At 46.5% G+C, this 24,811-nt stretch overlaps 1 protein-coding gene across 3 annotated transcripts in view; it reads right to left on the reverse strand.

The window, feature by feature from the left end:
• Positions 1-948: 948 nt before the first annotated feature.
• Positions 949-24,811, reverse strand: part of NAPB (NSF attachment protein beta) — a 38,481-nt gene continuing 14,618 nt past the window's right edge. For 2 of the 3 annotated variants that reach the window (XM_067707396.1, XM_067707397.1), the window contains 10 exons: positions 22,863-22,942; positions 18,213-18,329; positions 16,626-16,672; positions 16,457-16,534; positions 13,419-13,474; positions 13,163-13,247; positions 5,970-6,074; positions 5,197-5,265; positions 4,812-4,862; positions 949-3,890 (listed from right to left, as the gene is read on the reverse strand). In XM_067707396.1, the coding sequence (XP_067563497.1) occupies positions 3,780-3,890; positions 4,812-4,862; positions 5,197-5,265; positions 5,970-6,074; positions 13,163-13,247; positions 13,419-13,474; positions 16,457-16,534; positions 16,626-16,672; positions 18,213-18,329; positions 22,863-22,942 (799 nt within the window). In that variant the 3' untranslated portion in view covers positions 949-3,779. The remainder of the gene's footprint in view (positions 3,891-4,811; positions 4,863-5,196; positions 5,266-5,969; positions 6,075-13,162; positions 13,248-13,418; positions 13,475-16,456; positions 16,535-16,625; positions 16,673-18,212; positions 18,330-22,862; positions 22,943-24,811) is intronic. The other variant, XM_067707398.1, reaches the window with a different exon arrangement.

Raw genomic sequence — 24,811 nt, forward strand, 5'->3', positions numbered from 1 at the left:
ACTGTCAGCCCCAGACGATTAGGTCAGGCCACACCAAGGCGGCGATTTCACGCCTTCCAACCATCGTGTGGGAGACGCTCTCAGCCCAGACTCCAAAGCTCCCCTGCCTCTGCTTTTAACCAAAATTTGTTGTACAGTTTGAAAACAAAATTGGCCAAGTGGTGGGGTAAAACCTTTATTAAAGGTGATCTTCACAGAAATGTGGTTTTGCCAAAGGTGATCATCTAAACTGACCAATTTGAGTGCAAGTTATCATTTAATTCTTACCTGTTGTGTATCTTGCCAGAGCAGGGACATTTTTTGAGACCAAGCAAGTGCCTGTCCCCTTAACTGAACTTGATGGTGTTCCTGTCACTCTAAGTAACATTATTTCAGGCGAAAGTCCATTTGTCCACAGGCACCAAGACGGGCAGATGGATGCGGGCACAGGGCCGCCTGGCACATCCGTCACCCCCCAGCTGAGCCCCGGGAACTGCCCACTTCCCTCCACCAGTTTGCACGGGCCTCTGGGACCCTCACCGAGGCTGGCAAAACCCACCACGGGAGCTTCTGTTAGGAAACAGAAGAGACATTTGAATGAGAAAGTAACCCTGAATATCAACAACCTGGCAGAATTCCTAGATGGGACGGCCTGTTCGACCATTCATTTTGAATTTGCCTCAAATGATCTTTGAGGGACCTGAACAAGGCCCGCTGACAGCACCAAGTCAACGTAGCTCCACCAAGGGAGATGGGGCTTCGGGCCCCTGGCCTCCCGCTCTGAGGTCTCCTAGGGGCCACTCCTCCTTCAAGCCTGCCAGTGAGATCCCTGACCAGGCAGCAGGAGGGATGGGAACGGGGAGCCTGCAGAGCCCGGACGGCTGCTGCCCACTGCCCTGAACCCCGGGGGACACCTTCCAGGACAGGAAGCCACTCCCGACCTGTGCAAACCAACCAGGAAACTCACCATACCGTTCACAACTTCGACTTTATTTACTGTACAGGTTCACATGAAACACACAGGCTCTTTGCGAAGGTGGATTTATCATCACAGGATGAGTTCTCATAATACAACCTCCCCGACAGCGCAGGGGAGGAGAGGCCGCGCCAGGCTGGGGCCCCGGGAGGCAGGCTGCGTGCCACAGGCCCTGAGAAAGCCACGGGGGTTGCCTCTGGGCATCTTAACTGCACAGTATCAGAGGAAACAATAAAGGTTTACAGGGACATCATCACACATGGTCACGACTGCAAGAATACTGTTTTCAAATCATTAAATAAAAAAGGAATTCACATAAGCTATAAAAACGTTGCCACAAAAAGCAAAGCTTTCCTGTAAGAAATTTTAACTCATTCTGACAATGCACTAAACACGATCTGCTAAAACACAAGGCCTGTAACATAAATAGTCATTATACTTTGTTCACAAATAACGATCTGTAAGTCCTGGAAACCTGACCCGGGCTCTGAGTCACAGCACTGCCCACTTTGACGGAACACTTCAAGGGAGAAAGTCTGGATACTGTTAATGGGACTTTTTTCTGCTCATTTTCCTGTTACGTTCTGGCAGGTCTGCTCTAGCCATTACAATTATATTTTACTCTTTTTCACGTGAAATATTAAAAACAAAAACATCTTAACCCAGGCACTGATCCCAGTGTTCATTTCAACACAAGCAACTCTAACTGATGTGACAAAACGCTGCCAATACTATTTCTCAAAACCACAGGTCTTCTGTCAGGGGTGCAGGATGAAAAGCTAATAAATTGCCTTAAAAGACATCATTTGCTTTTTACTTTACATGGTCAGACCAGGTTCCTTTAACAAGTGGGAACAAAGCTTCCAGACTAACGACAGAGCGCACACGCTGGCGGCGAGGGTTACAGCCGCTCAGGTGGCACAGATCTGCAGCCGGAGGACACAGGCCCCACACTCTTCTCACCCAAGTGCTTCTGGCCGGTTGGCACTGGATTAGGTAGAGCAACAAAACCCCACTTTTCTCTCCAAGCGTTTTTCCATAGTTCCAACAGGAAGCGGAGAAGCACCAAGCGGCTCCATCCCAAATGTACCGTAGCTGACAGCCAGCTTTCTTTTAAGAGTCCCAGACCTCTGAAGGAAGGAAGGAATCCTCATCGGATGCCAGGGCCCAAGGTCAGAGCGCCTGCGTCTCCTGGTCTGTTCCTGCTGCCCTCAGCCAACACTGTGACATGACTGCCCTGCCTCTCCACCAGCCAGCCCAGCCTGCACAAGTGACCCCGCAACTACGGCCACCGAATCCTCACGGCTGCCCACAGGGCTTGCTCCATGACCGGGTCCCAGCTGGCCCTTCTTAGCCTCCTTTCCTGCCACTTTCTGCTTCATCCCAGACGGACCTGTTACCCATCCCCAAGCCTTCCTCCCCGCTCAGCCCTCAGCCTAGGCACACCCTCTATTTCTGCCCAACAGCAGCTACCAATCCCAGTCGAGGACCGTCCAAAAATGCAAACACCATTCAAATACCAGCTAACGTTGACAGGGCACAGGAAATTCCACTTATCTGTCAACACTGTCATTACCTGGCAATTAACACACATCAAACATAAATCATTTATGCCTAAAAATATGGACACAGGAGATTCAGGAAACAAGACCACGTCTAAAGTACGATGTCAGCACATAACAATGTGCAGGGATCAAGTTCACAGGAAAACAGAGCACATATATAAGCCAAAATAATAGGACAGAACTCAAACACACAAGCTAGAACAACTCCATCAGCTAAGCGCAGGTCCCCTCAGAAGCTAGTTGGGGATCTTTTCCTGACTCAGCACAGCAAACCTCTGTACCGTACTCAGCCTACCAAGCCCATCACATCCAATTAATGGATAAAATGAACATGACACACAATTAAAAATTAAAATTAATGACACACAAGCTCCGACTGAGGTAACCTCCCAGCCCTGGTGAGCACGTATGTGAGAGGGCACACGAGGCGCCCTCTCAGCGTGGAGAAGTGTGTGAACACAGAAGTAAAGGGATGTGCCCGTTCAAACACCTTCCTGTGAAGATGAAGCAAGGGTCCCGCCCCAACTAAAAGTGGACGCCATCTGCAGGAAAGGAAAATGCCCAAGTCTTCTAGATCTTATATGTGTGTGCACTTGTATGTAAGATCAGGCCCACCTCCACACGCGTCCACACACATAACCAGGCAGTGCCAGGAAGCTCCCTCTTTTCCCACTGTAAGCAGCTGGCAGGCCCGGCTGATCTGAATTCTCACACGCACATTACCTACGGAACGATATAGAAAGCAAAGAAACTGGTCACTAGCACCATCAAAAGAATCACAAGACAACAAAAAGGATAAATAATTTCTCACGAGGAAAGTCATAAACGCGCTCCTAACAACGATCCTACACTAAACACACACGTTTAGAGAATCCATCCAGGTGCAAGTTCACGGAGAACATGCAAAGCGTCTATTAGAACTGGGCTGGGTACTCAAATCCAGGAAAAAGGACATAAAAATATGTGGCAAAATTAAACAGGAGCTCTGCATGTATCAAAATAACAGGAGTAAGTTTCGGAAGCAGTTCTCGGAAAACTCTGGGGACTGACGAGCGGGAAACAGCCTGTCACACTCGCAATACACACAGGAGCCGCCCATCCATCCACTGCACGGTGACACACATGGCGGCTTAAACACACACACATCATCAGGCTCATGTGCAACAAAATGAAGCCACTGAATGGGCATCCCATAAGGATCACTGGCCCTAACACGAAACTAAAGAGGACTCGGCGGCATGCCACAGAGACACAGCGCTTCACTTGAGGTCTCCATCTCCTTCCCCGTCCCCCTGGATGGACTTCTTGATGCGCAGCAGCATGGTGGTGAGCCACTGGTCCAGGCGGGATATCGAGTCAAATTCCTTCACCTGGTTTAAGGGAAGAGGAACAGGAATCATTCCATGGAAATACAATCAAACACAGAACTACACTGCCCCACACTGCTTAAACATTAACTTTCTTCATTTAAAATCATTCGTTCAAGCTTGCAACTTTCTTCATTAAAAACTTTTTTTATATTGCTCTTATGCTAACATGCAATGGCAAAACTCCATAACCGCCTACTGGACGAAGAGCACATTTAGCGTGACAAAGGACATGAGACCCTGCCTAAGAACAAGGGGACATGGAAAAGTAATGTGGCTCCAGTATCCACTGAACACAAACAAACGCATTTGCAGCAAGGGAACATGTGGAAGCAGAATTCCTTTAACTCATTTCCACAAGTTATCGAAGAATGGACTTTCATAGGATGAAGAGGGTTTGGCAGCAAAAGTTAAAGGGGAAACCTCGCCTTCCCACTATTGCTTCAAAGCCAGGATGGATGACTTAATGAAGGACACTAAGAAATTCACTTGATTATGAACGTAAGATGGAAAAAGATGGGAAAACAGGAAATTGATGAATGTAAAAATAATTTTCCCATTTACTTCAGGCCAAGGATATAGCAAACTCTCATTGCTTTGTTTTCATGTTTTAAATTTAAGTGATTCGATTTCACTGATTTTACTTGACACTTATTTATATATCAGATTATTTTCCATAGAAAACATCCAAACAAGTCATAACATTATGTGATGTATATTTGCCTCACAGCTAAATTCAGCACAGCTCATAGAACTGTCTGATTGTGAAGGCTGGTGGGATCGAAAAACATGCCTTTTGGAAAACACAATGTAGGTATAGTGCAATAATGTCCAAATAAATGTTCAGCATTTATACGATGAAAAGGAGTTGTTTCTGTAACGTAAACTTTCAGAGAACATGCTAAATCCCAAAAGTGAACGTACTGCTTCCGTGTAAGCTTCACTGTTCTGCTCTTCATGAGCTTCTAGAAGTTTCTGGAAACATAAATACAGAAAAATTAGTTTGGTAGGCTAAAAAGTTCCGTCTATGAATGGATACTATAAATACAAAATAGCCTGCATATCACACTAACTGATGTTGCCAAATGGCTTACAAAACTGGGGAAAATTCCAAATACAAGTCAAGAGTTACCCCGAGCCAGGGATCCAGCCTTGCGCTAACGTGCCTGACCCGCCAGGTTAAGAGCAGTGTGCGCCTGACCCTAACGGCACCTGAGGCCTAGTGTGCAAGAGCAGGAAGGCACGGGGCTGCTCAGTGAGCGGATTCACAGGATGAAAACGCCACTGTATCCCAGCCCCACCTACTTACTTTCAATAACTTGCATTCTCTCGAATCAGTGAACGCCGGAAACATTTCCTCGTATTTCTCCAGAGCAAGCTGGGAAAGAAAACCACTCGTTAACACCTGAGTCACTGAACCAGGAAACGAAGCTTTGACATTCTACTAACTTCAGTACGATTTATTTACATCCTACTTAATTATCAGACTCAACATCAAAATCAACCTGTGTTGATCAAACCTGTTGATTGTGAATTTCAATTTCAGTTAAGAATAAACTTCTAAACCAGTTTTTCCGAATGAGGTCGCTGTGGGGAAGACCACGTGAGCCAGATCCAATGTTCGGACCTCCCAGAGCAGGCGTCTATTTTCACGCACTGGAGGAGGCTCTGCCCGGAGTCCGGGGCCCTAACCCCGACCCCGAGGACACCAAGGCGGCCCTGTCCCTGCCTCCACCTCCAGCTCTCTCTTGGCTTTTCTCCCAACCCTCACCCCAACTCCATTTCTGAGTTTAAAAAAACGACACGATTCTGCTTTTACTGTCTCCCCTCAGCCCCTAATTTCTTTAAACCAAAACTACTGAAGGAAGTGTGGCCCCCAGGGGGCGTTCACTTAAGAGAAGAGCCTCAGCAGCTGTCACTCCAGCTGCGGTAGTACAGCCAGGACAGGGTCAGAGTATCACCCTCCATGTTGCTTTTCATGTACGCAGCACAGTCTTCCTCTGAGCTGGTATCACGGACAACGGCTGAGCACCTGTGCTTAGGGGTGAAGCGCATCAGAACCCACACCACAGGGCCCCTCACCTTGGCATTCAGCTCATCCACTATGAAGTGACAGAGGGCAGCTTTAAAGAAGTAATCCTTTGCACTGTACTTCAACAAAGGGTTATCCATGGTGTTGGCCCCAATCTAGGCAGAGAAAGTGGGGTCAGAGTGAAAAGGTTTGCCCTCCTACACTAGGCATGCTGACCCTCATCTACCCTTTAGCAAGTACTCTGCATCTTACGTTAGTTAAGCTATGAAATCCATTCTTTTAACCCAAAGCCATGTACCAGAAATGTTACTAGACAAAAAGACAATATTTAAGACATAAAGTGATGACCTGTTAAAAACGACTCAGCAGAATTCCACATCCAGGAGGATGGAACAGACATGCTGTCCTCTGTCCCTCCTGCTAAGTACAACTAAAAGCCCTGGATCTTTTATATGAAACTAACATAGGGAGACTGAAAGGTGGAGAGAAGAGCAGACAAGCCAGGGACACAGGGCAAACACGGCAGGGAGTTCCCTGGTTTTTCTTTTTCTTGCATAAATCCCTGACTTGGAACAGAAAAAGCCAGCAACCCATAAATGCCGGTGGGTGCAGCGAAAGAAAGAGAGAGAATAGATGAAAGCCTGCTTTCTCCAGCCAGAGGACCAGGAGAGGGGCAGCTAGCAAGACAGAAAATGTTTAGATGACACCTGCTTTGATCCACGCCACTCACAGCAGCAAAAGCCAAAGAGGAAGACAAGACGCCCATCCTCCTGGGAGAGCCCCACTCTCCTGCCAAGGAGGCCAGAGCAGGAGCCAGCCTGCGCCCCCATCACAAAGGCACTGGAGACCACGTGGGGACTGCGTCACCTCCTCCCAGTGAGAAAGAGGCCCCGTCATCTCCCAGCGGGCATGGATTCACCTTTACCTGATGGTAACCAGGCGGTCAGGTGGGGAGCTTGAACCCTACCTCCACCTGGCAGGAGCGAGGCCACACCCCTTCAGCGCCAAAGAAAACCAGCTGAGAGTGGAGGTTTAAACAAGACCCTGTCTTATAACACAATGTACAAATATCCAGTTTTTAATTAAAACTCACTTGCAATACCAAGAAAAGGGAACATCTCAAGTTGAATGAAAAAAAGACAACTAATCAGAGTGAAGTAAGTTAGAAAGAGAAAAACAAATATCGTATATTAACGCATATATGTGGAACCTAGAAAAATGGTACAGATGAACCGGTTTTCAGGGCAGAAATTGAGACACAGATGTAGAGAACAAACGTATGGACACCAAGGGGGGAATGCGGCGGGGTGGTGGTGGTGGTGTGATGAATTGGGAGATTGGGATTGACAGGTATACACTGACGTGGATAAAATGGATGACTAATAAGAACCTGCTGTATAAAAAAATAAAATTAAATTAAAAAAAAGACAACTAATAAACAACAGCTCTCACATAGCAGAGATGTGAGACTTATCTAACAGATTTTAAAGGGGCCTTTCTAAAATGCTTCCACAAGCCATTAGAAAATTGCTTGAGACCAGAGGAAAACCAAAGCATCAATGAAGAAAAATTCTCAGTAAGAAACCCCAGAAGAGGGCTTCCCTGGTGGCGCAGTGGTTGAGAGTCCGCCTGCCGATGCAGGGGACACGGGTTCGTGCCCCGGTCCGGGAAGATTCCGCATGCCGCGGAGCGGCTGGGCCCGTGAGCCATGGCCGCTGAGCCTGCACTTCCGAAGCCTGTGCTCCGCAACGGGAGAGGCCACAACAGTGAGAGGCCCGCGTACCGCAAAAAAAAAAAAAAAAAAAAAAAGAAACCCCAGAAGATACAAAGAAGAAATGAGTGGAAACTTCAGAACTGAAATACACAATAACTGACATAAAAAGTGGATGGGTTCAACAGCAGATCCCATGGAACACAGGAAGGACTCAGTGAACTGATGGTAGAACATTAGAAATTACTCAGTCTGAACATCAGAGAGCAGACAGACCCAGAAAAGAGGAGCAGAGCATCGGGACATATAGGATGATAAAACAAGGCATAACATCTGGGCTGTCTGAGCCACAGAAGGGGAGAGAAAGAGGGAGTGGCTAAAAAAGCACTTGAAGAAATAACGGCTGAAAAGTTCCTAAATTTGGCAAGAAACAAACATAAACCTACAGATTCCAGAAGTTTACTGAAATCCAAACAGCATAAAAGCAAAGATACCCATGCTAAGCCACATAAACTTCTGAAAACTGAAGACAAAGGAAAAACTTTTTGAAAGTAGCAGAAAGAAACACCACCTCACCTACAGGGAAAACAGCTTGAATGAGAGCAAACTTCTCATTAGAAACCACGCTGGTTGTAAGGGCACATTTTTCAAGCACTGAAAAGAAAAGAGCTGTCAACCCAGAATTGTATACCCAGGGAAGATATGCTTTAGGAATGAAGGGGAAATCAAAACATTCCGAGATGAAGGAACACCAAGAGAATGTTTAGCCAGCAGACCTACCCTAAAAGAATAGCAAAAGGTTGTTCTCTAAGTAGAACAAAATACAGGAAGGAATCCTGGAACATCAGGAAGAAAGAACACATTAAGCAAAATATGGGAAAATACAATGGGCTTTTCTCCTCCTCCTGAGTTTTCTAAATTAAGTTGGATGATTGAAGTAAAAATTGTAACAGTGACTGATGTGTTTCTAAAAGTGTGTAGAGGAAATATTAAAGACAGTTATATATTGAATGGGGGAGGATAAAGGAACAGAAAGTAAGGTAAGATTTCTGTATTTCACTGGAACTGAAAAAATGATGACATCATTAGCCTGTGATACTTTATGTAAATATAATACCTATAGCAATCACTACAAAAGCTATTTAAAGAGATACACCCAAAAACACTACAGGTAATCAAAAACCCCCTGGAAGGTAGGAAAAAGGAAACAGAAAAACAGAAAACAGAGGATAAACAGAAAACAAAACAATAAAATGGCAGACTTCAGTTCTAATACGTCAATAATTACATTAAATGTGAATGGTCTAAACATACCAATTAAAAGACAGAAACTGGCAGAGTAGATTAAAAATATGACCTAACTCTGTGCTGTTTACAACAAACACACTTCAATTATAACAATATAGGCAGGCTGAAAGAAAAAGGATGCATAAAGATATATCATGTAAACATTAATCAAAAGAAAGCAGGAGAGGCTATATTAGTATCAGATAGACTTCAGAGCAAAGAAAATTACCAGAGACAGAGGGGGACACTATATAATGATAAAAGGGTCAGCCCAACAAGAAGACACAGCAATCCTAAATATGTATGCACCAAAGAGAGCTGCAAAATATTGTGAAGCAAAGACTGACAGTAATGAGAGATAATCAAATCCACAGTGATAGTTAGAGACTGTAACACTCCACTCTCAACAACAGAAGTAGAAAATCAGCAAGTATACAGAAGAACTCAACAACGCCATTAACCAAGAGGAGCTAATCAACATTTATAGAACATACCACCCAGCAACAGCAGAACCACAGAATATATGCCAAGACCATATTCTGGGCCATAAAACAAACTTCTAAGAATTGAAATCACACAGAGTGTATTTTCCAGCCGCAACAGAATCAAACTAGAAATCAACAACAGAAAGATAACAGGAACACCTCCAAACACTTGGGAATTAAACAAAACACTGATAAATAATCCATGAAAATCAATAAATAAAATAAATAAAACAATGTAACAGAACTGTGAGACACAGTCAAAGCAGCACTTAGAGGGAAATTGAGAGCACTAAACATGCCCACACGATAAAGAGGAAAATCAATTAGCTAAGCTTCTACCCTCAGTACCCTAAAAAAGAAGAGCAAAATAAATCTGAAGAAAATAGGATAGAAATCAGGATAACAATAGGAATCAATGAAACTGAAAACAGAACACAGAGCAAAATCACTGAATTCTACCAAATGTCTAAAGAATTAACACCAATCCTTTACAAACTCTTCCAGAAAAAGAAGAGGAGGGAACACTTTCTAACTCATTCTGAGGCCAGTATTACCTGGCTACCAAAGCCAGACAGAGACATTACAAGAGAAAATTAAAGGTCAATATCCCTTATGAATACAGATGCAAAATCCTGAACAAAACACTAGCAAACTAATTCTAGCAACTTACAAAAAGGATTACACTCCATAACTATGTAGTAAAGGATTAATTCTGTCCAAAGTGCCTTTGCCCATGATTCCTGGTAGATAATCTCTAAGCCCCTGGAATGTCCTGCCTGAAAGAGTGTTTTTGTTTACCCAGGGGTCTTAGACCATGTAGTTTAGCTCAACCTGTGGAGGGACTGCAGAATAAGGCCAACCATGTTCAGGTGAGTTTCCTCCCCGGTGGCAATACCCTACACATGCTTTCACACATCACTGTTGGGAGAAGTCAGTGCTGTCTGCACAGTTCCACAGTCCCAGTCTGGGCAGGACAACAGGAAGCTCACACTCAGGGCTCTCCTGACCTCCTCTCTGTGCCTCTTCCTCTGGCTGATCTGGGTCAGCATCCTTCTGCTATAATAAACCATCACTGTGATACAGCAGCTTCCATTGAGTTTTGTGAGTCCTTCCAGAGAATTATCAAACCTGAAGGTGCTCTTGGAGACCCTGAAACTTTTCAACAACCAAGCAGGTTCTATCCCAAGGATGGAAGGTTGGGCCAACAGATAAAAATCAACCAATGAAAGACACCATGTTAACAGAACAAAGGACAAAAACCACATGATCATCTCAAAAGATGCAGAAAAAGCACCTGACAAAAACAAATACGCTTTGATGATAAAAACAACCAACTGGGAGGAGAAGAGAACTTCCTCAAACTGATAAAAGGCATCTGCAAAAACCCACAGCTGACATACACTCAATGGTGGAAGACTGAATGTGTTCCTTCTAAGACAGAAACAAAACAAGGACGTCTGCTCTTACTACTTCTACTGATCATCGTTCTGGAGGATCAAGCCAGAGCAAATGACAGGAAAATGAAGTAAAAGGCACACAGATCAGAGAAGTAAAACTATCGCTACTTGCAGAGGACATGATTTTGTATAAAGAAAATCTTAAGGAATCCATAAAAACTCATTAGAGCTAGTAAACAAGTTCAGCAAAGTTGCAGTATATAAAATTAGCAATTAAAATCAGAAAAGAAAATTGAGAAAACAATTTCATTTACATAGCATCAAAAAGAATAAAATACTTAGAGTACATTTAACCAAAGAAATGCCAGTCTTGCACACTACAAAACTCTAAAACATTGTTGAACAAAATTAAAGATGATCTAAATAAATGCAAAAGCACCCTGAGTTCACAGATTGTAAGACTTAATGTCAAAATGACAATACTTTCATCAAAATCTCAGCTGACTTTTTAGCAGAGATTGACAAGCTGATCCTAAAATTCATGTGGAAATGCAAGGGACCCCAAATAGCCAAAACAATCTTGAAAAAGAAGGACCAAGTTGAGGACTCACATTTCCTGATTTTAAAACTTACCACACAAAGCCACAGTAATCAAAACAGTGTGGTACTGGCATAAAGACAGAAAACCAGTAGAATAGAATAGAGAGCACAGAAATAAACCCTCACTTATATGGCCACATGACTTTCAACAAGGGTGCCAAGACCCTTCAATGGCAAAAGGAGAGTGTATTCAACAAACAGTCCTGGGAAAACTGGACATGCAAATGCAAAAGAATGAAGTTGGACCTTTTACCTTCACCACATACAAAAATTAACTCAAAATGGATGAAAAACATAAACCTAAGAACTAAAACTATAAAACTCTTAAAAAGAAACATGGGGAAATGCTTCAGGACATTGGGTTTGGTAATGATTTCTTGGATCTGACATGAAAAACACAGGCAACAAAAGAAAAAGACAAATTGGACTTCATCAGGACTTAAAACTTTATGCATCAAGCGTCACTAATAACAGAGTAAAAAGACAACCCACAGAATGGGAGAAAGTATTTGCAAATCACATATCTAATAAGAAATTAATATCCAGAATATATGAAGAACTTCTAAAACTCAACAGAAAAAAACAACCCAATTCAAAAAGGGACAAAGAGGGACTTCCCTGGTGGCACAGTAGTTAAGAATCCGTCTGCCGATGCAGGGGACACGGGTTCGAGCCCTGGTCCAGAAGATCCCACATGCCGTGGAGCAGCTGAGCCCGTGCGCCACAACTACTGAAGCCTGCGTGCCTAGAGCCCGTGCTCCGCTACAAGAGAAGCCACCGCAATGAGAAGCCCGTGCACCACAACGAAGAGCAGCCCCTGCTCGCTGCAACTAGAGAAAGCCTGAGTGCAGCAATGAAGACCCAATGCAGCCAAAAATAAATAAATAAAAAAAATTATATATAAAAAAAAGGACAAAGAAACTCAATAAATATTTCTACAATGAAGGTATACAAATGACCAATAAGCACATGAAAAGATTCCCAACATCACTAATCACTAGGGAAATGGATATCGAAAACACAATGGGATATCACTTCACACATTAGGGTAGCTATTGTTACAACAGAAAACAAGTGAAGCATGGAGAGCTGGACCATGTGCACTGACAGAGGGAATGTAAGATGGGGCAATTTGGCAGTTCCCTCAGATAGTTAGAAAGGGACTTGACGCGTGACCCAACAATCCCAATTCTCGATATATAAACTAGAGAACCGCAAACATGCCCCCCAAACCTGAACACAAATATTCTTAGCTGCATTATTCATGATACCCCCAAATGCAAACAGCCCAGATGTCCATTAATTGATAAACGGTTAAACAAACTGTGGAGTATTACAGTCACCCCTCGGTATCCAGTTTGGAGTCACCCCTCCAAGCTGTGGAGTATTACAGTCACCCCGTGGTATCCAAGGGGAACTGGTTCCAGGACCACTGAGATACCAGTGTCCATGGATGCTCAACTCCCACAGTCGGCCCCCCATATCCGAGGTTCCACGTCCACGGACTCACACACCACGGGACTGGGAGGAGGGGAGGATGGGATTTCTTTGTGCGATGATGGAAATATTCTAGAACTAGGCAGTGGTGCTGATCACACAACTTTGTGCATATACGCAAACTCACCGATGCGCACTCTTTAAGAGGCTGAATTACATGATACGTGAATTAGATCTCAATAAAAATCATTACTAAATCAAAAGTTGAATTTAAAAAGAAGATTCAGAATGCCTTCTGCCGGAAGCTGCGCAGACAGCAGCCTCACCTGCTCGAAGATCTCGATGGCCTTCTGGTACTGCTCCAGCTGGGCGGCGTACGCGGCCACTTTCAGCAGACATTTGTTAGCCGAGCTGAAACCGAGAACCAGAGCAGAGAGAAAACACTCCCAAAGAGAAATGACAAGACAGCTCAGTGCACCTTCACGTGGTATGATGCAAGGGGCTCCCAGAGCAGAGTGAAGGTCTGTCTTTTATTACATGTAACAAAACCCATTGAATTATATCAAGAAAAATAATACTTGCCTGTTGGATTCTTCCCCTTTGTAATAATCAGCTGACTGTTCGTAATGGGCGATAGCCTGCAAACACACACACATTTTATTCAAACTATTTGTTTGAAGAGTTGCATTCAAAAACTACATTTGCACAGATATTTTTCCTATAAATAAACCTTTTCCAGCAGCAAATCTTTCACAACCCGGCCTGCTTTATTTTGGGAACAGAAGAAAGCACGCGCTTCCAGCAGATGGCTTGCTGTCCATCAAAATCTCTTCTTCCCTACCTCCCACCCAACAAACGCCCTGCCACCCCGTCTCCCCAGGCCTGCTGCAGTTAGGGGCAGCCAGGTGACCTGTCCTTCCCAATGGGATGTAAGCAGACACGCTGTGGGCCACCTCCAGATGTGACCCACACATCTGACTCTGCAGCCTTCTCCAGGCCTGTCCCCTTCCCGTGAGCTGGAAGGCAAGGGCCACGTCTAGTGATGCTGGAAGCCGCAAACTGAAGATGGCAGCCCTTCTGTCGGCCTGGTTCCCAAGTGACGTCCCCACGACCGCCAAACCCCAAGCAGTGACAGTGGACTGTTATTTCAGAGACGTGTGACGCCCTATTCCATTCAGATCTGTGGCCTGCTGCAGCAGCACAGACGTCCCTCACGGATGCCTAAGGGTCATCCAGAGTAAAGGTGTTGCCTTCCACCTAAGACGGGGGGAGCCGCGAACAATCAAGTGGAGAGGTGCTGGAGAACACTGGGCCCTGAAGGCAGAGACCGGACTCTAGGACTGCGCTCACCAGCAGAGTCTTAAGGCAAACGCAACAGCTGAGAGTCAAGCTCAAGAGTCCACTTTGTAGGTGAAACAGCCTTAAACAGCCTTCAGATGGGATCATCCTTTCAGAACCTACGCCCTGAGAACCTGCCATAGACACTTACCCTACACTGTAACAGACAACACGAAATCAGGTTCTCAGTTCTCCAGGGGCTGAGACGGACACGAGCCAGAGCTCCTCTGGGTCACCGAATATTACTGATTATTATTATATTAATGTTTTACTTGGAAGTCAAAGGAGTATCGTGAGTTTATGGAACTTCACGTTTCCTTGTTCACCAGCTAAAATCTGAGTGAACCAGGGAACACATCGCGGCCACGTTAACAGGGAAGAAACATAATGAATCAGACATAAGATGCCTCAGTGTAACTGATTTTTCAAAGCAACATCACGCGCCACCAACACAACCTGGAGAGTCCCGCCAGGGAGGCGAGGGTGAGGACGCTTCTAGACACAGGAGCCCAACGTGAGGCAGCAAGACGAGCTGAGCCCCACGCGTGTGCTGAGTGATGTGGTTCTTACGACGCACCGTGACACGCCCCACGTAAGCGCCAGGAGGTGCTGCCCACGGGCACCCTGCAGAACGGCAGGAACACCGCGGGCGACAGGCTGCAGAAGCTCCTGTGCGTGACAAACTGTCAACTTCGTTCAAGAAGAAGGAAAACAAGAGTTCGCCACAGGTCGTTTATCCACCCTGAATCTTCTGGAGACGCATGTCGTAAAGAGGCTGCCCAAGACCACCCCGGAAGACAGAGGACTGACCACCGAGGACAGGAGCGGACGCAGCGGCCTCGGCGGGAGAAACGCTCTGCCCAGCGGCGCTCATCCCCGCAAGGTGGTTCAGCTCAGTACAGATGTGGAGCCACCCCAGCCACCGGACTCGTCTCCTCCTGCTCTGCCACCGACTCTGCGCCTGGGGCTCATCACCTCCTCCTGGGTCTGCAGAAAAGCTCCCCACAGAGACGGGGAGTACGGCCCTGATGTAGTCAAGGTCTAAGGGCAGCCTCAGAAAAGCATGGCACAGTATGACAAAAACGGCTCAAAGCCAAGTCCATGAAACGAGCCAGAGAGTTCTGAGCTGTGTGACCACAAGGGGCGTCAGCATGAAGTCAAAGGGCGACGTTAACAAGGCCTGTCTGACTGCAGTACCGAGAGGGCCTTCCCGCCCGAGACTCCGTCTGCTCTGGCGGGTGCAGTGTGACAGTGAGGGCATCCTCTGCTCACTCATCAGAGCCTGGGCTCTCGGACACACCAGTAAACCACAGGAAGGTTCGGGCTGACGTGGGGCACCCACTCCAGTGGAGGGAGCCGGCAACACAGGGACGGTGAGCAGGCCATCAGAGTGCCTGTAAGGGGGCCACTGAGGTGGGAGGGCGTCTGGGTGTGTCCCCGCGAGGGCTGAGGTCCCAGTTTTAACTAGGTGGCTGTGATACTTCTCATCACAGTTACAAATGAGCAAAGCTCTGAAGGACAACTGACGTGTGGGAGAAGAGCTCAGGGCAAAGGGACAAGCAGCGCAAAGACCCTGAGGCAGAGAACACCTGTGCGAGGGTCAGCAGAGGTCAGGGTGGCTGCTGCAGGGGGAGCAGGAGAGCAAGGGGGGACGAGGAAGAGGGGAGCCTGAAAGGTGCTGGGTGAGGGGCCAATCCGTGGGGCGCAGGAGGCCACCTGCAAGGTTGGAAACAGTGGAGAAACAACCTGATCTCCTGCGAACGAGGATGGCGAGTTGCCAGCATACACGGGACACTTCAAGCTGCGACGCTGCGTGAGCACAGACAGGAGCACGGGAACGGGCACAGTGAGAGCGGACGAGGACCCAGCCCCAAAGGGAGAGAGGAGGAACCTGCCAAGGGTGGGGGGCAGAGAACCAAGCGGGAGCCGTGCTCCAGAAGCCAAGGGAAGAGGTGAAACAGGAGAGGAAGAGAGACAAGAGTGACAACGGTCCAGCGCGAGCAGCAGGCACGGGGTGAAGGGTGACCTCTGAGAGCTCAGCGTCCGCCCCAGACAGTGCAAGCCGTCGCTCCCTGACTCGCGCCTGCTTCCCATGGCGCTCGGTTTTACATCAACGCCGTCCCCAGTTGGAGGGAGGCAGCCTGGGGAGCTGGCAGGGCTCTCCCTCCTGCCCCAGCCCGAGGTCTCCACATGACCCTGTCTGCGCGCGCATCCCTCTGCCCTCATGAGCCCACTGCAGGGGTGCCTGGGGTCTCTGCCCGCCGCCTCCCCCGTCCACACACCTTCTCGATGTCCACCAGCTCCGTCTCGTAGATCTCCGCGATGGTGATGTGGTGCTTGGCCGCGATCGTGAACCTTCCCTGGGGAGGAAACAAAGCAGTCACATCCCGGTTAACTGTGAGCTATCTCGAGGGTTCCACCCCACGGCCGCTCAAGCAAGGCATGTCTTACCATGTCTGTGTAAATGTCGATGGCTGCATTTAAGCAGTTGATAGCCTCTGAAGCGAAGGCATTCAAGAAAGACAATGAAAAATCCATTCAGTCAGAGGGTTCGCTGAGCCTGTCTTCCTGGCTGCTTCTACACGGCTAAGGGGCCCCGCTGGGGCGGGGCGGGGGCAGGGTGGTTGGCAAAAAGCAAACACACGTCCAGCCCCTTGCGGAACCTGTCCACGGAAGTGTCATCAACACCTGCCAATCTATCCACTAAAACCTTAAGTGCAGTGCACTCCTCACTGGTATCACGTGTATGTATTAATTTTGAAAGACAGTACTTTTTGTACAGTGTTAAAAGACGCTAACTTTCGGTGTACTAACAAATACCAACAGGAAGAAAAAATCTAATAAACGAGAGTGCTAATGACGCTCATTTTCTGAAACAGTGAGCCAACAGCTTCCCACCACACGGTGGCGTTTACAACGCTGGCAAGCGGTTGGCGGCTCCAAGTTTACTGCTTTTGCTCTAAAGAGGCAGCAGAGCAAAAAGGCCTGACCGAAGGATCAGAAAGATAAGTAGATTAGTGAAAATAAAAGCAATTTCCCCCTAAGCTGCATAAGAAATGTGGATTGTTATGCCGTTAAAAATACAGAAAAATAGAAAAGCTACCCACAAAACCCGCTCAAACCCCCGGCTAGGAATTTGATGCCCTTTTCCTCCCTGTGTTTTCTGGATGCATTTCTATGAGCACTGACGTATTGTGAATTTCAGATTTCGGCTCTCCACGGTTCCTCAGCTGCCGTGAGAACATTTCCCAGGTCAGTGAGACACCCTGACGCCAGGGGTTCAGTGCCTGCAACACACTCTGAAATACTGATGTGAGGTGATTCTACTGTGCACTTAGGCTGTGCCCAGTTTCTCCCCTTTGGAAACTAAACTGTGGCTAATCCTTATACCACAGCCCTTGAAATAGCTTGTTTCAGTGTGATACATTCACAAGAGCTGGGATTTCTGTGTTAAAACGGGCTGCTGAAACAAGGAGGGAGGTTCCACAGCCACCAGTGCACGTGTGGAGGGAGGAGATGAGGCCTTCAATCGCTAAGTGTGCGCTCCTCTAACTCAAAAATAAAGAACGTCTGCAAAACTTCACCTCTTCAAATACCCAAGATCATTCTTTCCTCAAAACCTAAAGTGTTTGAAAAACACTTTTTAAAGAAGTCACATGAATGCTGTGTGAATAAGCTGTTTTCAACTATAGGATTTTACGACCTCCCATTAACTGGATCTCCACACACACTATTCGGGAGCGAGGGAACACTCGTTTCCTTTAGTGAGTGATGTACACACTCACACAATTAAGGTAAGACTTAGATAAAATTAACGCTAATTTCCAAAAAACTGTCCATAACGCACCTCCACAATGGAGTTCAAGAAAATGGTGTTGAGCACTAAGCTGGATAAATTTAATAGATTTCGCCTCATAAAAGCTTCAGCTGATTGCAGTTAAAAATCCCCAAATCTCCACCGTCCTGAAGCATGAGCATCTCGCTCTAGCAGCACAACCTGCGTGAGGTCCAGGGGGCACGGGACAGAGCGCGGCTCACCTTGGGGGTCTGCCTTCTTGTAGGCGTTCCCAGCATCCACAAAGCTGGTGGCGGAGTCGTGTTTGCTCTGCAGCTGCATATGGAGCTTGGCTGCCTGACAAAACGCATTTCCTGCAGCTGAAGAAGATAAATGACTCAGTTAGCACAGAGGAGCAAGCACCCTGCAGAGCGGCCCTGCTCCAGGAGCCCGGCCCACGCCCACCTGGGGAAGGCCCCATCCCTGACAGCAGCACACGTGCCTGTGACCCAGTGCACCTTGGGTGGTCACGAAGACGCCCAGGACCCAGGGGGACAGCAACAAGGGCTCCTCTCAGCCCCAGGCCTCCTTCCACACTGACCGCCTGGCGGCGGGTGTTCAGCTCTGTCCCCGGCACAGGCCCCGCACCAACAGGGTGTCTCCGCGGAGGCATGAGGCCAGGAGGGCCCGCAGGCGAGGATAAGCACCGCCCATCTCTCTGCGTCCACTGGCTCACCTGGCATCACCGGAGAAACAGCGACAAAGGCTCCCAGAGCAGGCTCTCAAGGAATGAAGATGAGGCCCACAATTTCTAAAGTCAAAGCTCTTTCCTAAGTTTATGACAAAGTCTGACAGAGACCCATGGGGTTGAACTGTGCATGTCCCACTTGGTGTGGAACTGGCACACTTCCCTGTAGTCACACGGGTGCTGTCCGGGGGCACAGCGTGAGAGGTTCATGCACTCAGCTCTTCCAGAAAAGGTTCTGGATCAGGAAATGTGGCTTCTGGTGGGGCTGAAACGGAGGAATGAAGGAGGAAGGACCGGGCTGGGGCGGAAGAGGTCAGGCCCGCCCAGGAGGCTGTGAAGGTCAGCATGGGACCTGGACGAGGATGAACCCACTTCACCACTAGGTCCTCAAGCGCAGGGGAGAACCAGGACTGGGGGCGGCTGATGCGGGTCTGGAGTCGGAAGTCAGGACCAGCAGGGATGGAGGAAGAGCTCGCCCCATTAGGAAAGGCACGACCAAGAGTATCACAAAACCTCCTGGTACTTAAAAAAAATTTTCAGTCATAAACGTTTCAAAGACATTCAGAAAAGTATAAAAAACAGTGACAGACGCCTAAGAACCCTGATGGTATTAAACATTTACTTTAAATTTCTTTTCAGAAACAGAACAGTCAATTCCACTGAAGCTTCAGTGGCTCTCCGTGTCCCAACCACACTCCCAGAGGAAACTACGTAATTCCCACTGTGGTTTCTGGACCTCCACCCAAGGGAGAAGAGGCAGCACAAACCCCTGAGCCAGCCTGCCCAGATTCAAGTCTTGCTCTGTGCAAGACAAAAGAGCACCCAGGCACTTCTGAAAATATTTACCCACCAGCATGGCCTGGGCCCTGCCAGTCCAAGCAGACACTGGCCTGCGGCTGCAGCTGGGACTGCAGAAGCCTGCCCGCCAGGCCTTGACCCCTACCTTGGTGGACCGTGAACCCAGAGGCCCAGAGGAGGGGCCAAGCCACTGCCAGGGTGGTGGGCAGGCACCCAGGTCCTACGGGCAGCTGTGAACTTCCCGGTGGCAGTTCAGGAACGTAGCGGCCGAAGAGTGGTTCTGATGGGCTCAGCCTCAGAAGCGTGTAGCCATCACTTGGACCTTCCAGGCAAAACGCTCACAACAGCCTGGCCCCAGGCACTTGCACGCATGTTGGCCATTGTCATTATCACACGTAAATGTCCTTAGAGAACACCTGTGCTTTGCTGTGTTTAAGTGTCATCGTTTCTTTTACAACCGAATCCTCCCCCTCTCACCAATAATTTAGTTTTTGACAGTTTGTGCTGGCCGTCCCAGAACCAATCGTGGTCCATCCTTCCCTGGCTGAGGATAACAGCACGGCATCCAGGCTCTGCCGTGTTGGCTCCACTTCCCCGGATGATCTTTTTTCTTTTAATAAATTGATTGATTGATTGATTTTTTTGGCTGCGTTGGGTCTTTGCTGCTGCGTGCGGGCTTTTCTCTAGTTGCGGTGAGCAGGGGCTACTCTTCGTTGAGGTGCGCGGGCTTCTCATTGTGGTGGCTTCTCTTTGTTGTGGAGCACGGGCTCTAGGCATGTAAGCTTCAGTAGCTGTGGCACGCAGGCTCAGGAGTTGTGGCGCACGGGCTTAGCTGCTCCGTGGCATGTGGGATCTTCCTGGACCAGGGCTCGAATCTGTGTCCCCTGCACTGGCAGGAGCATTCTTAACCACTGCGCCACCAGGGAAGTCCTCCCCAGACAATATTAAGAGCTTTGATTGTACAATTTCACACTCCCACCTTCCAAAACTAGGTGCTGGCTCACTTTTTCAGTCTGAGCACTCACTCCAAACACCGCTAAAAATGCCAGCTCCATCTCTCCAAACTTGGAAGTGGTTTAATACATGCTCCTTCAAAGACAAAGTTACACACTTTCTCAGGCCCAATTTCCTCAACTGTAAACATCTAATACCTGCCAGGATGACCTCTCAAAATTGGAGTAGCAGATGAATTACTTTATAAAAGAACTTCTAAAACTATAAACAAATGCAGTGGTGCCATGATCACCAACCACTAGGACATGGAAGTCATTTCAAAGAACCTGATTTTTTTTCAGTTTCTTATTTCATTTTTTAACCATTTTTTAAATTGAAGTAGAGCTGATTTACAATGCTGTGTTAGTTTCAGGTGTACAGCAAAGTGTTTCAGTTATATATATATATCTATTCATTTCCAGATTCTTTTCCATTATACGTTATTACGAAAGATTGAGTATAGTTTCCTGTGCTATACAATAGGTCCTTGTTGTTTATCTATTTTATGTATAGTGGTGTGTATCTGTTAATCCCAAATTCAAAGAATCTAATACTTATTAATTCACTACACAAATATGCTGAGTATCTATTGTGTTGCACATACTGGTCCAGGGCCTGTAGGTAGAGCAGAGATAAAGGCCAGAAACACCTTGGCTTTCTAAGGTTTATGTTCTAGCGAGGAACAGCACATAATAAAAGCACAGACAATACAAATGAACAAATGTACTTCATTTATTTTTGCTAGATGGTGGTAAGGGCATCGGAGAAAAGGGAACGGGGTTTCCCAGAAGAGAGGACTGCTATCTTTAAAAGCGACGGCCAGGAAAGACCTAAGACGACGATGACATTTGTAGAAGGACCTGGAAAAAACAGGGACTGGCCACGCCCTACTGTAGGGAAGAGAGTGCCAGAGGGACGGCACAGCACAGGCAGAGCCTCAGAGGAAAGAGCCAGGGAAGGAGTGGGTGGGCAGGAGAAGTGTCCAGAGTCGGGAGGGGATGGGAGATTGAGTAGATCCTGAAGGGCACCGTGAAGGACTGTAGTTCTGATTTGAAATAACATGACCTGACTTAAGATTTAATGGGATTACTTTGTTTTCTTCATTAAAACACACTAGGAAAGTAAAGAAGCAGGGAGGTAACAGTCCAGGCAAGAGATCACTGGGGTCAGGGTGGGGAGAGCACACACGTCCCCCTCGGTTACATAACCGGTAATGTCCTGCTGAAAGGCATTTCCAAAGTTTAGAACATCTGGTCACCAAATAAAGGGTCTTTTTAGATAAGATCACTTTTTACGTATGATTACAGGACCTGAACCAAACAAAAGATGTGAATGCTAATACTCTTTTCTCCTCCATTTTAAAATACATTATAATTCAGGTATAAATGCACTTCGGAAATAGAACATACCTTTTTAACCTACAACTAAACCTATAAAAATAATTTTACAGCCAGAAAAGACCTTTTAGGGTCATCCAGTTCAACAGCATTTTCTTCACTGAAATGATTTTAAAGTGTCAGCCTTAGAAGCAAGGGGGGAAATCGTCACACTGCACACCTCACGCTTACATGATGCGATGTGTCACTGACATCTCGATCAAGCTGGGAAAGCACACGGGGAGACACACTTAGAGAGGGCAAGACCCTGCCTCAGGTCATCCGCAGGTGCGAGGGGCCTGGAGACCCACATCCTGCCCTGTCAAAGGCTGTCTCCACCTGCACTACAGAAAAGCCCCAGCACAGAACTTCTTTCTCCAGGGGTAGAGGATAAATTTGTTTCTCAAATCAGTGTTAGAAAAAGCCATCCCCTCTCAGAACAACGAAAAGAATTCTGATTTTATTTTGTGTAATTTCCCCCAGTAGAAAACATTATGTTAGAAACTGACGAGTCTGTCAGGGTTTATAGAAATAACACCTCCCACTGCTGCATTCTCAGTGGATTACAACCAGTTATCAGAGTAAGGAATGGTTAGAAATTCTCCACCAAGGTTTAGGTAAACAAACACAGACTCTCCTGTTTATCCTACTTGTTTTCAATAAGTTTTACTACAACTTTCATTCCTTGCGGTACTGAATTTATTTAAGCACATTAATAAGAAGCAAAGATTACTATTCTTAAATCCAAGTAACTTTAAGTCTTTTTAATCACCACATGCCCACTGTATGAAATGGTTTACAGACACTAAAACAGACACGGCCTCTATGCTTAAACTTCAGCCAGGATTTCAAGCTTTGTTCCCTTGGATCAAGGCCCCCCCTCTCCCGGTCCACAGCCGGCAGTTTTTCTAAGGGGAAGGCAGACAGTCATTTCCTCCTTCAAAGTGATTTTAAAGTTATTTGCCTAAAAAGCAAACAAACAAAAACTTTATACATACCACTCCAATTCTTAGCCATCTTGAACATATTTGCAGCTCTGGTATACATTTCACAAGCTTCTTCTATTCTTGTGTTTCCTCTGAGAAAAATTAAAAAATGAGGTTAAGTTTTACTATAACAACCATCCACATCCCTAATCCTCCCCTCCTCCCTCAAACAATAAACATTTAATGAGCACTTACTATATGCCAGACCAGCTTTAGAGAACCTTAACAGCTGTTCAAAGGAGTTACTCTAATTATCCCTGCTGTCCAGATGAGGAAACTGAAGCATAAGAAAGTAGCCACACAGCAAGGATGCCACAGAACTGAGACTCAAATACAGATGTGGCAGGACTCAGGGCTTACACCCTCAACCAGAGTCTTTTCCATGCTTGAAAACTGAAGTTTTACTCATTCTGAGAAATGAGAAGTATATTTTTCAAAGGAAATTAGGATAAAGACATCTTGACACTTTTAACATCCAAGAGTTCAGCACTATGTTTATTCAGACTTAAAAGTAAAAACAAAACCCAGGGCTTCCCTGGTGGCCCAGTGGTTAAGAATCCGCCTGCCGATGCAGGGGACACAGGCTCGAGCCCTGGTCCGGGAAGATCCCACATGCCGCAGAACAACTAAGCCCGTGCGCCACAACTACTGAGCCTGCGCTCTAGAGCCCATGCTCCACAACAAGAGAAGCCACCGCAATGAGAAGCCTGTGCACCACAACAAAGAGTAGCCCCCGCTCGCCGCAACTAGAGAAAGCCAGCACATGGCAACGAAGACTCAACGCAGCCAAAAATATGAATGAATGAATGAATGATACTCAACATCATTAGCCATGAGAGAAATGCAAATCAAACCACAAACGAGCTATCGCTTCACTCCCACTAGGCTGGCTAGAATCAAAAGACAGATCTAACAAATGTCAGGGAGGATGTACGGAAACTGGAACCCTCACATACTCCGGTGCAGGCGGCAAATTGTATAAAAAGCCACTTTGGATAACAGTTTGGCAGCTGCTCAAAGGGTTAAACATAGTTACTATGTGACCTAGAAATCCTACTCCCAGGTACATACCCAAGGGAAATGAAAACATCAGTCCACACAAAAACCTGTACACAAATGTTCACAGCAGCGTTACTCATGACAGACAAAAATGGACACAACCCAAACGTCCATCAAATGATAAAGGAGGTACACACACAATGGAGGAGATCAGACAATAAAAAGGAATGAAGTACTGATCATACTACAACGTAGACGAGCCTTCAAAAAACATAATGTGCAGTGAAGAGCCAGTCCCAGAGGAGCACACCATTCACATGAAAGGTCTACAACAGGCCGGTCTACAAAGACAGAAAGCAGACTGGTGGTTGCCTAGAGCTGGAAGTGCTAGAGAAAAATGAGGGGGGAGGGTACAGAGTTTCTTTCTGGGGTGATGAAAATGTTCTAAAACTGCTTGTTGTGATAGTTGCAAAACTTGGTGAATATGCTTAAAACTACTCAACTGGACACTTTAAACAGGTGAATTGTATGGTATGTGAATTATATCTCAATAAAGCTGCTCCTCTCCCCTCTTAAAAAAACCCCTTTGGAAGCTATGTCACACAACCAATGATAGGATGGCAACAAACCACACCAAAAATGAAGCGTCAGAATAGGCAAAGCCTTCTCTCACTCACACCTTCATGTTTCTTTTTCTCTACTTCAGAGCTACATTTAAAAGAAAAAAAGAGAAAAAAAAAAAAGCTAATTATCCCAATGGAAAATTCCCAACTTGAGAAAGCTTTCAAACTTAGCCACAGCTCCTTGGAGCTAACAAAGGCTTGCCACTTTCTGTGTCTTATTTTTCTAACATGTACCAGGAATCTTGAATTGTAATTATAGTGCAATCATTCTTTTTTTTTTTAATTTATTTTTGGCTGCGTTGGGTCTTCATTGCTACTCGCAGGCTTTCTCTAGTTGTG

The sequence above is a fragment of the Pseudorca crassidens genome, chromosome 15, assembly GCF_039906515.1.
Source record: "Pseudorca crassidens isolate mPseCra1 chromosome 15, mPseCra1.hap1, whole genome shotgun sequence".
NCBI lineage: Eukaryota > Metazoa > Chordata > Mammalia > Artiodactyla > Delphinidae > Pseudorca > Pseudorca crassidens.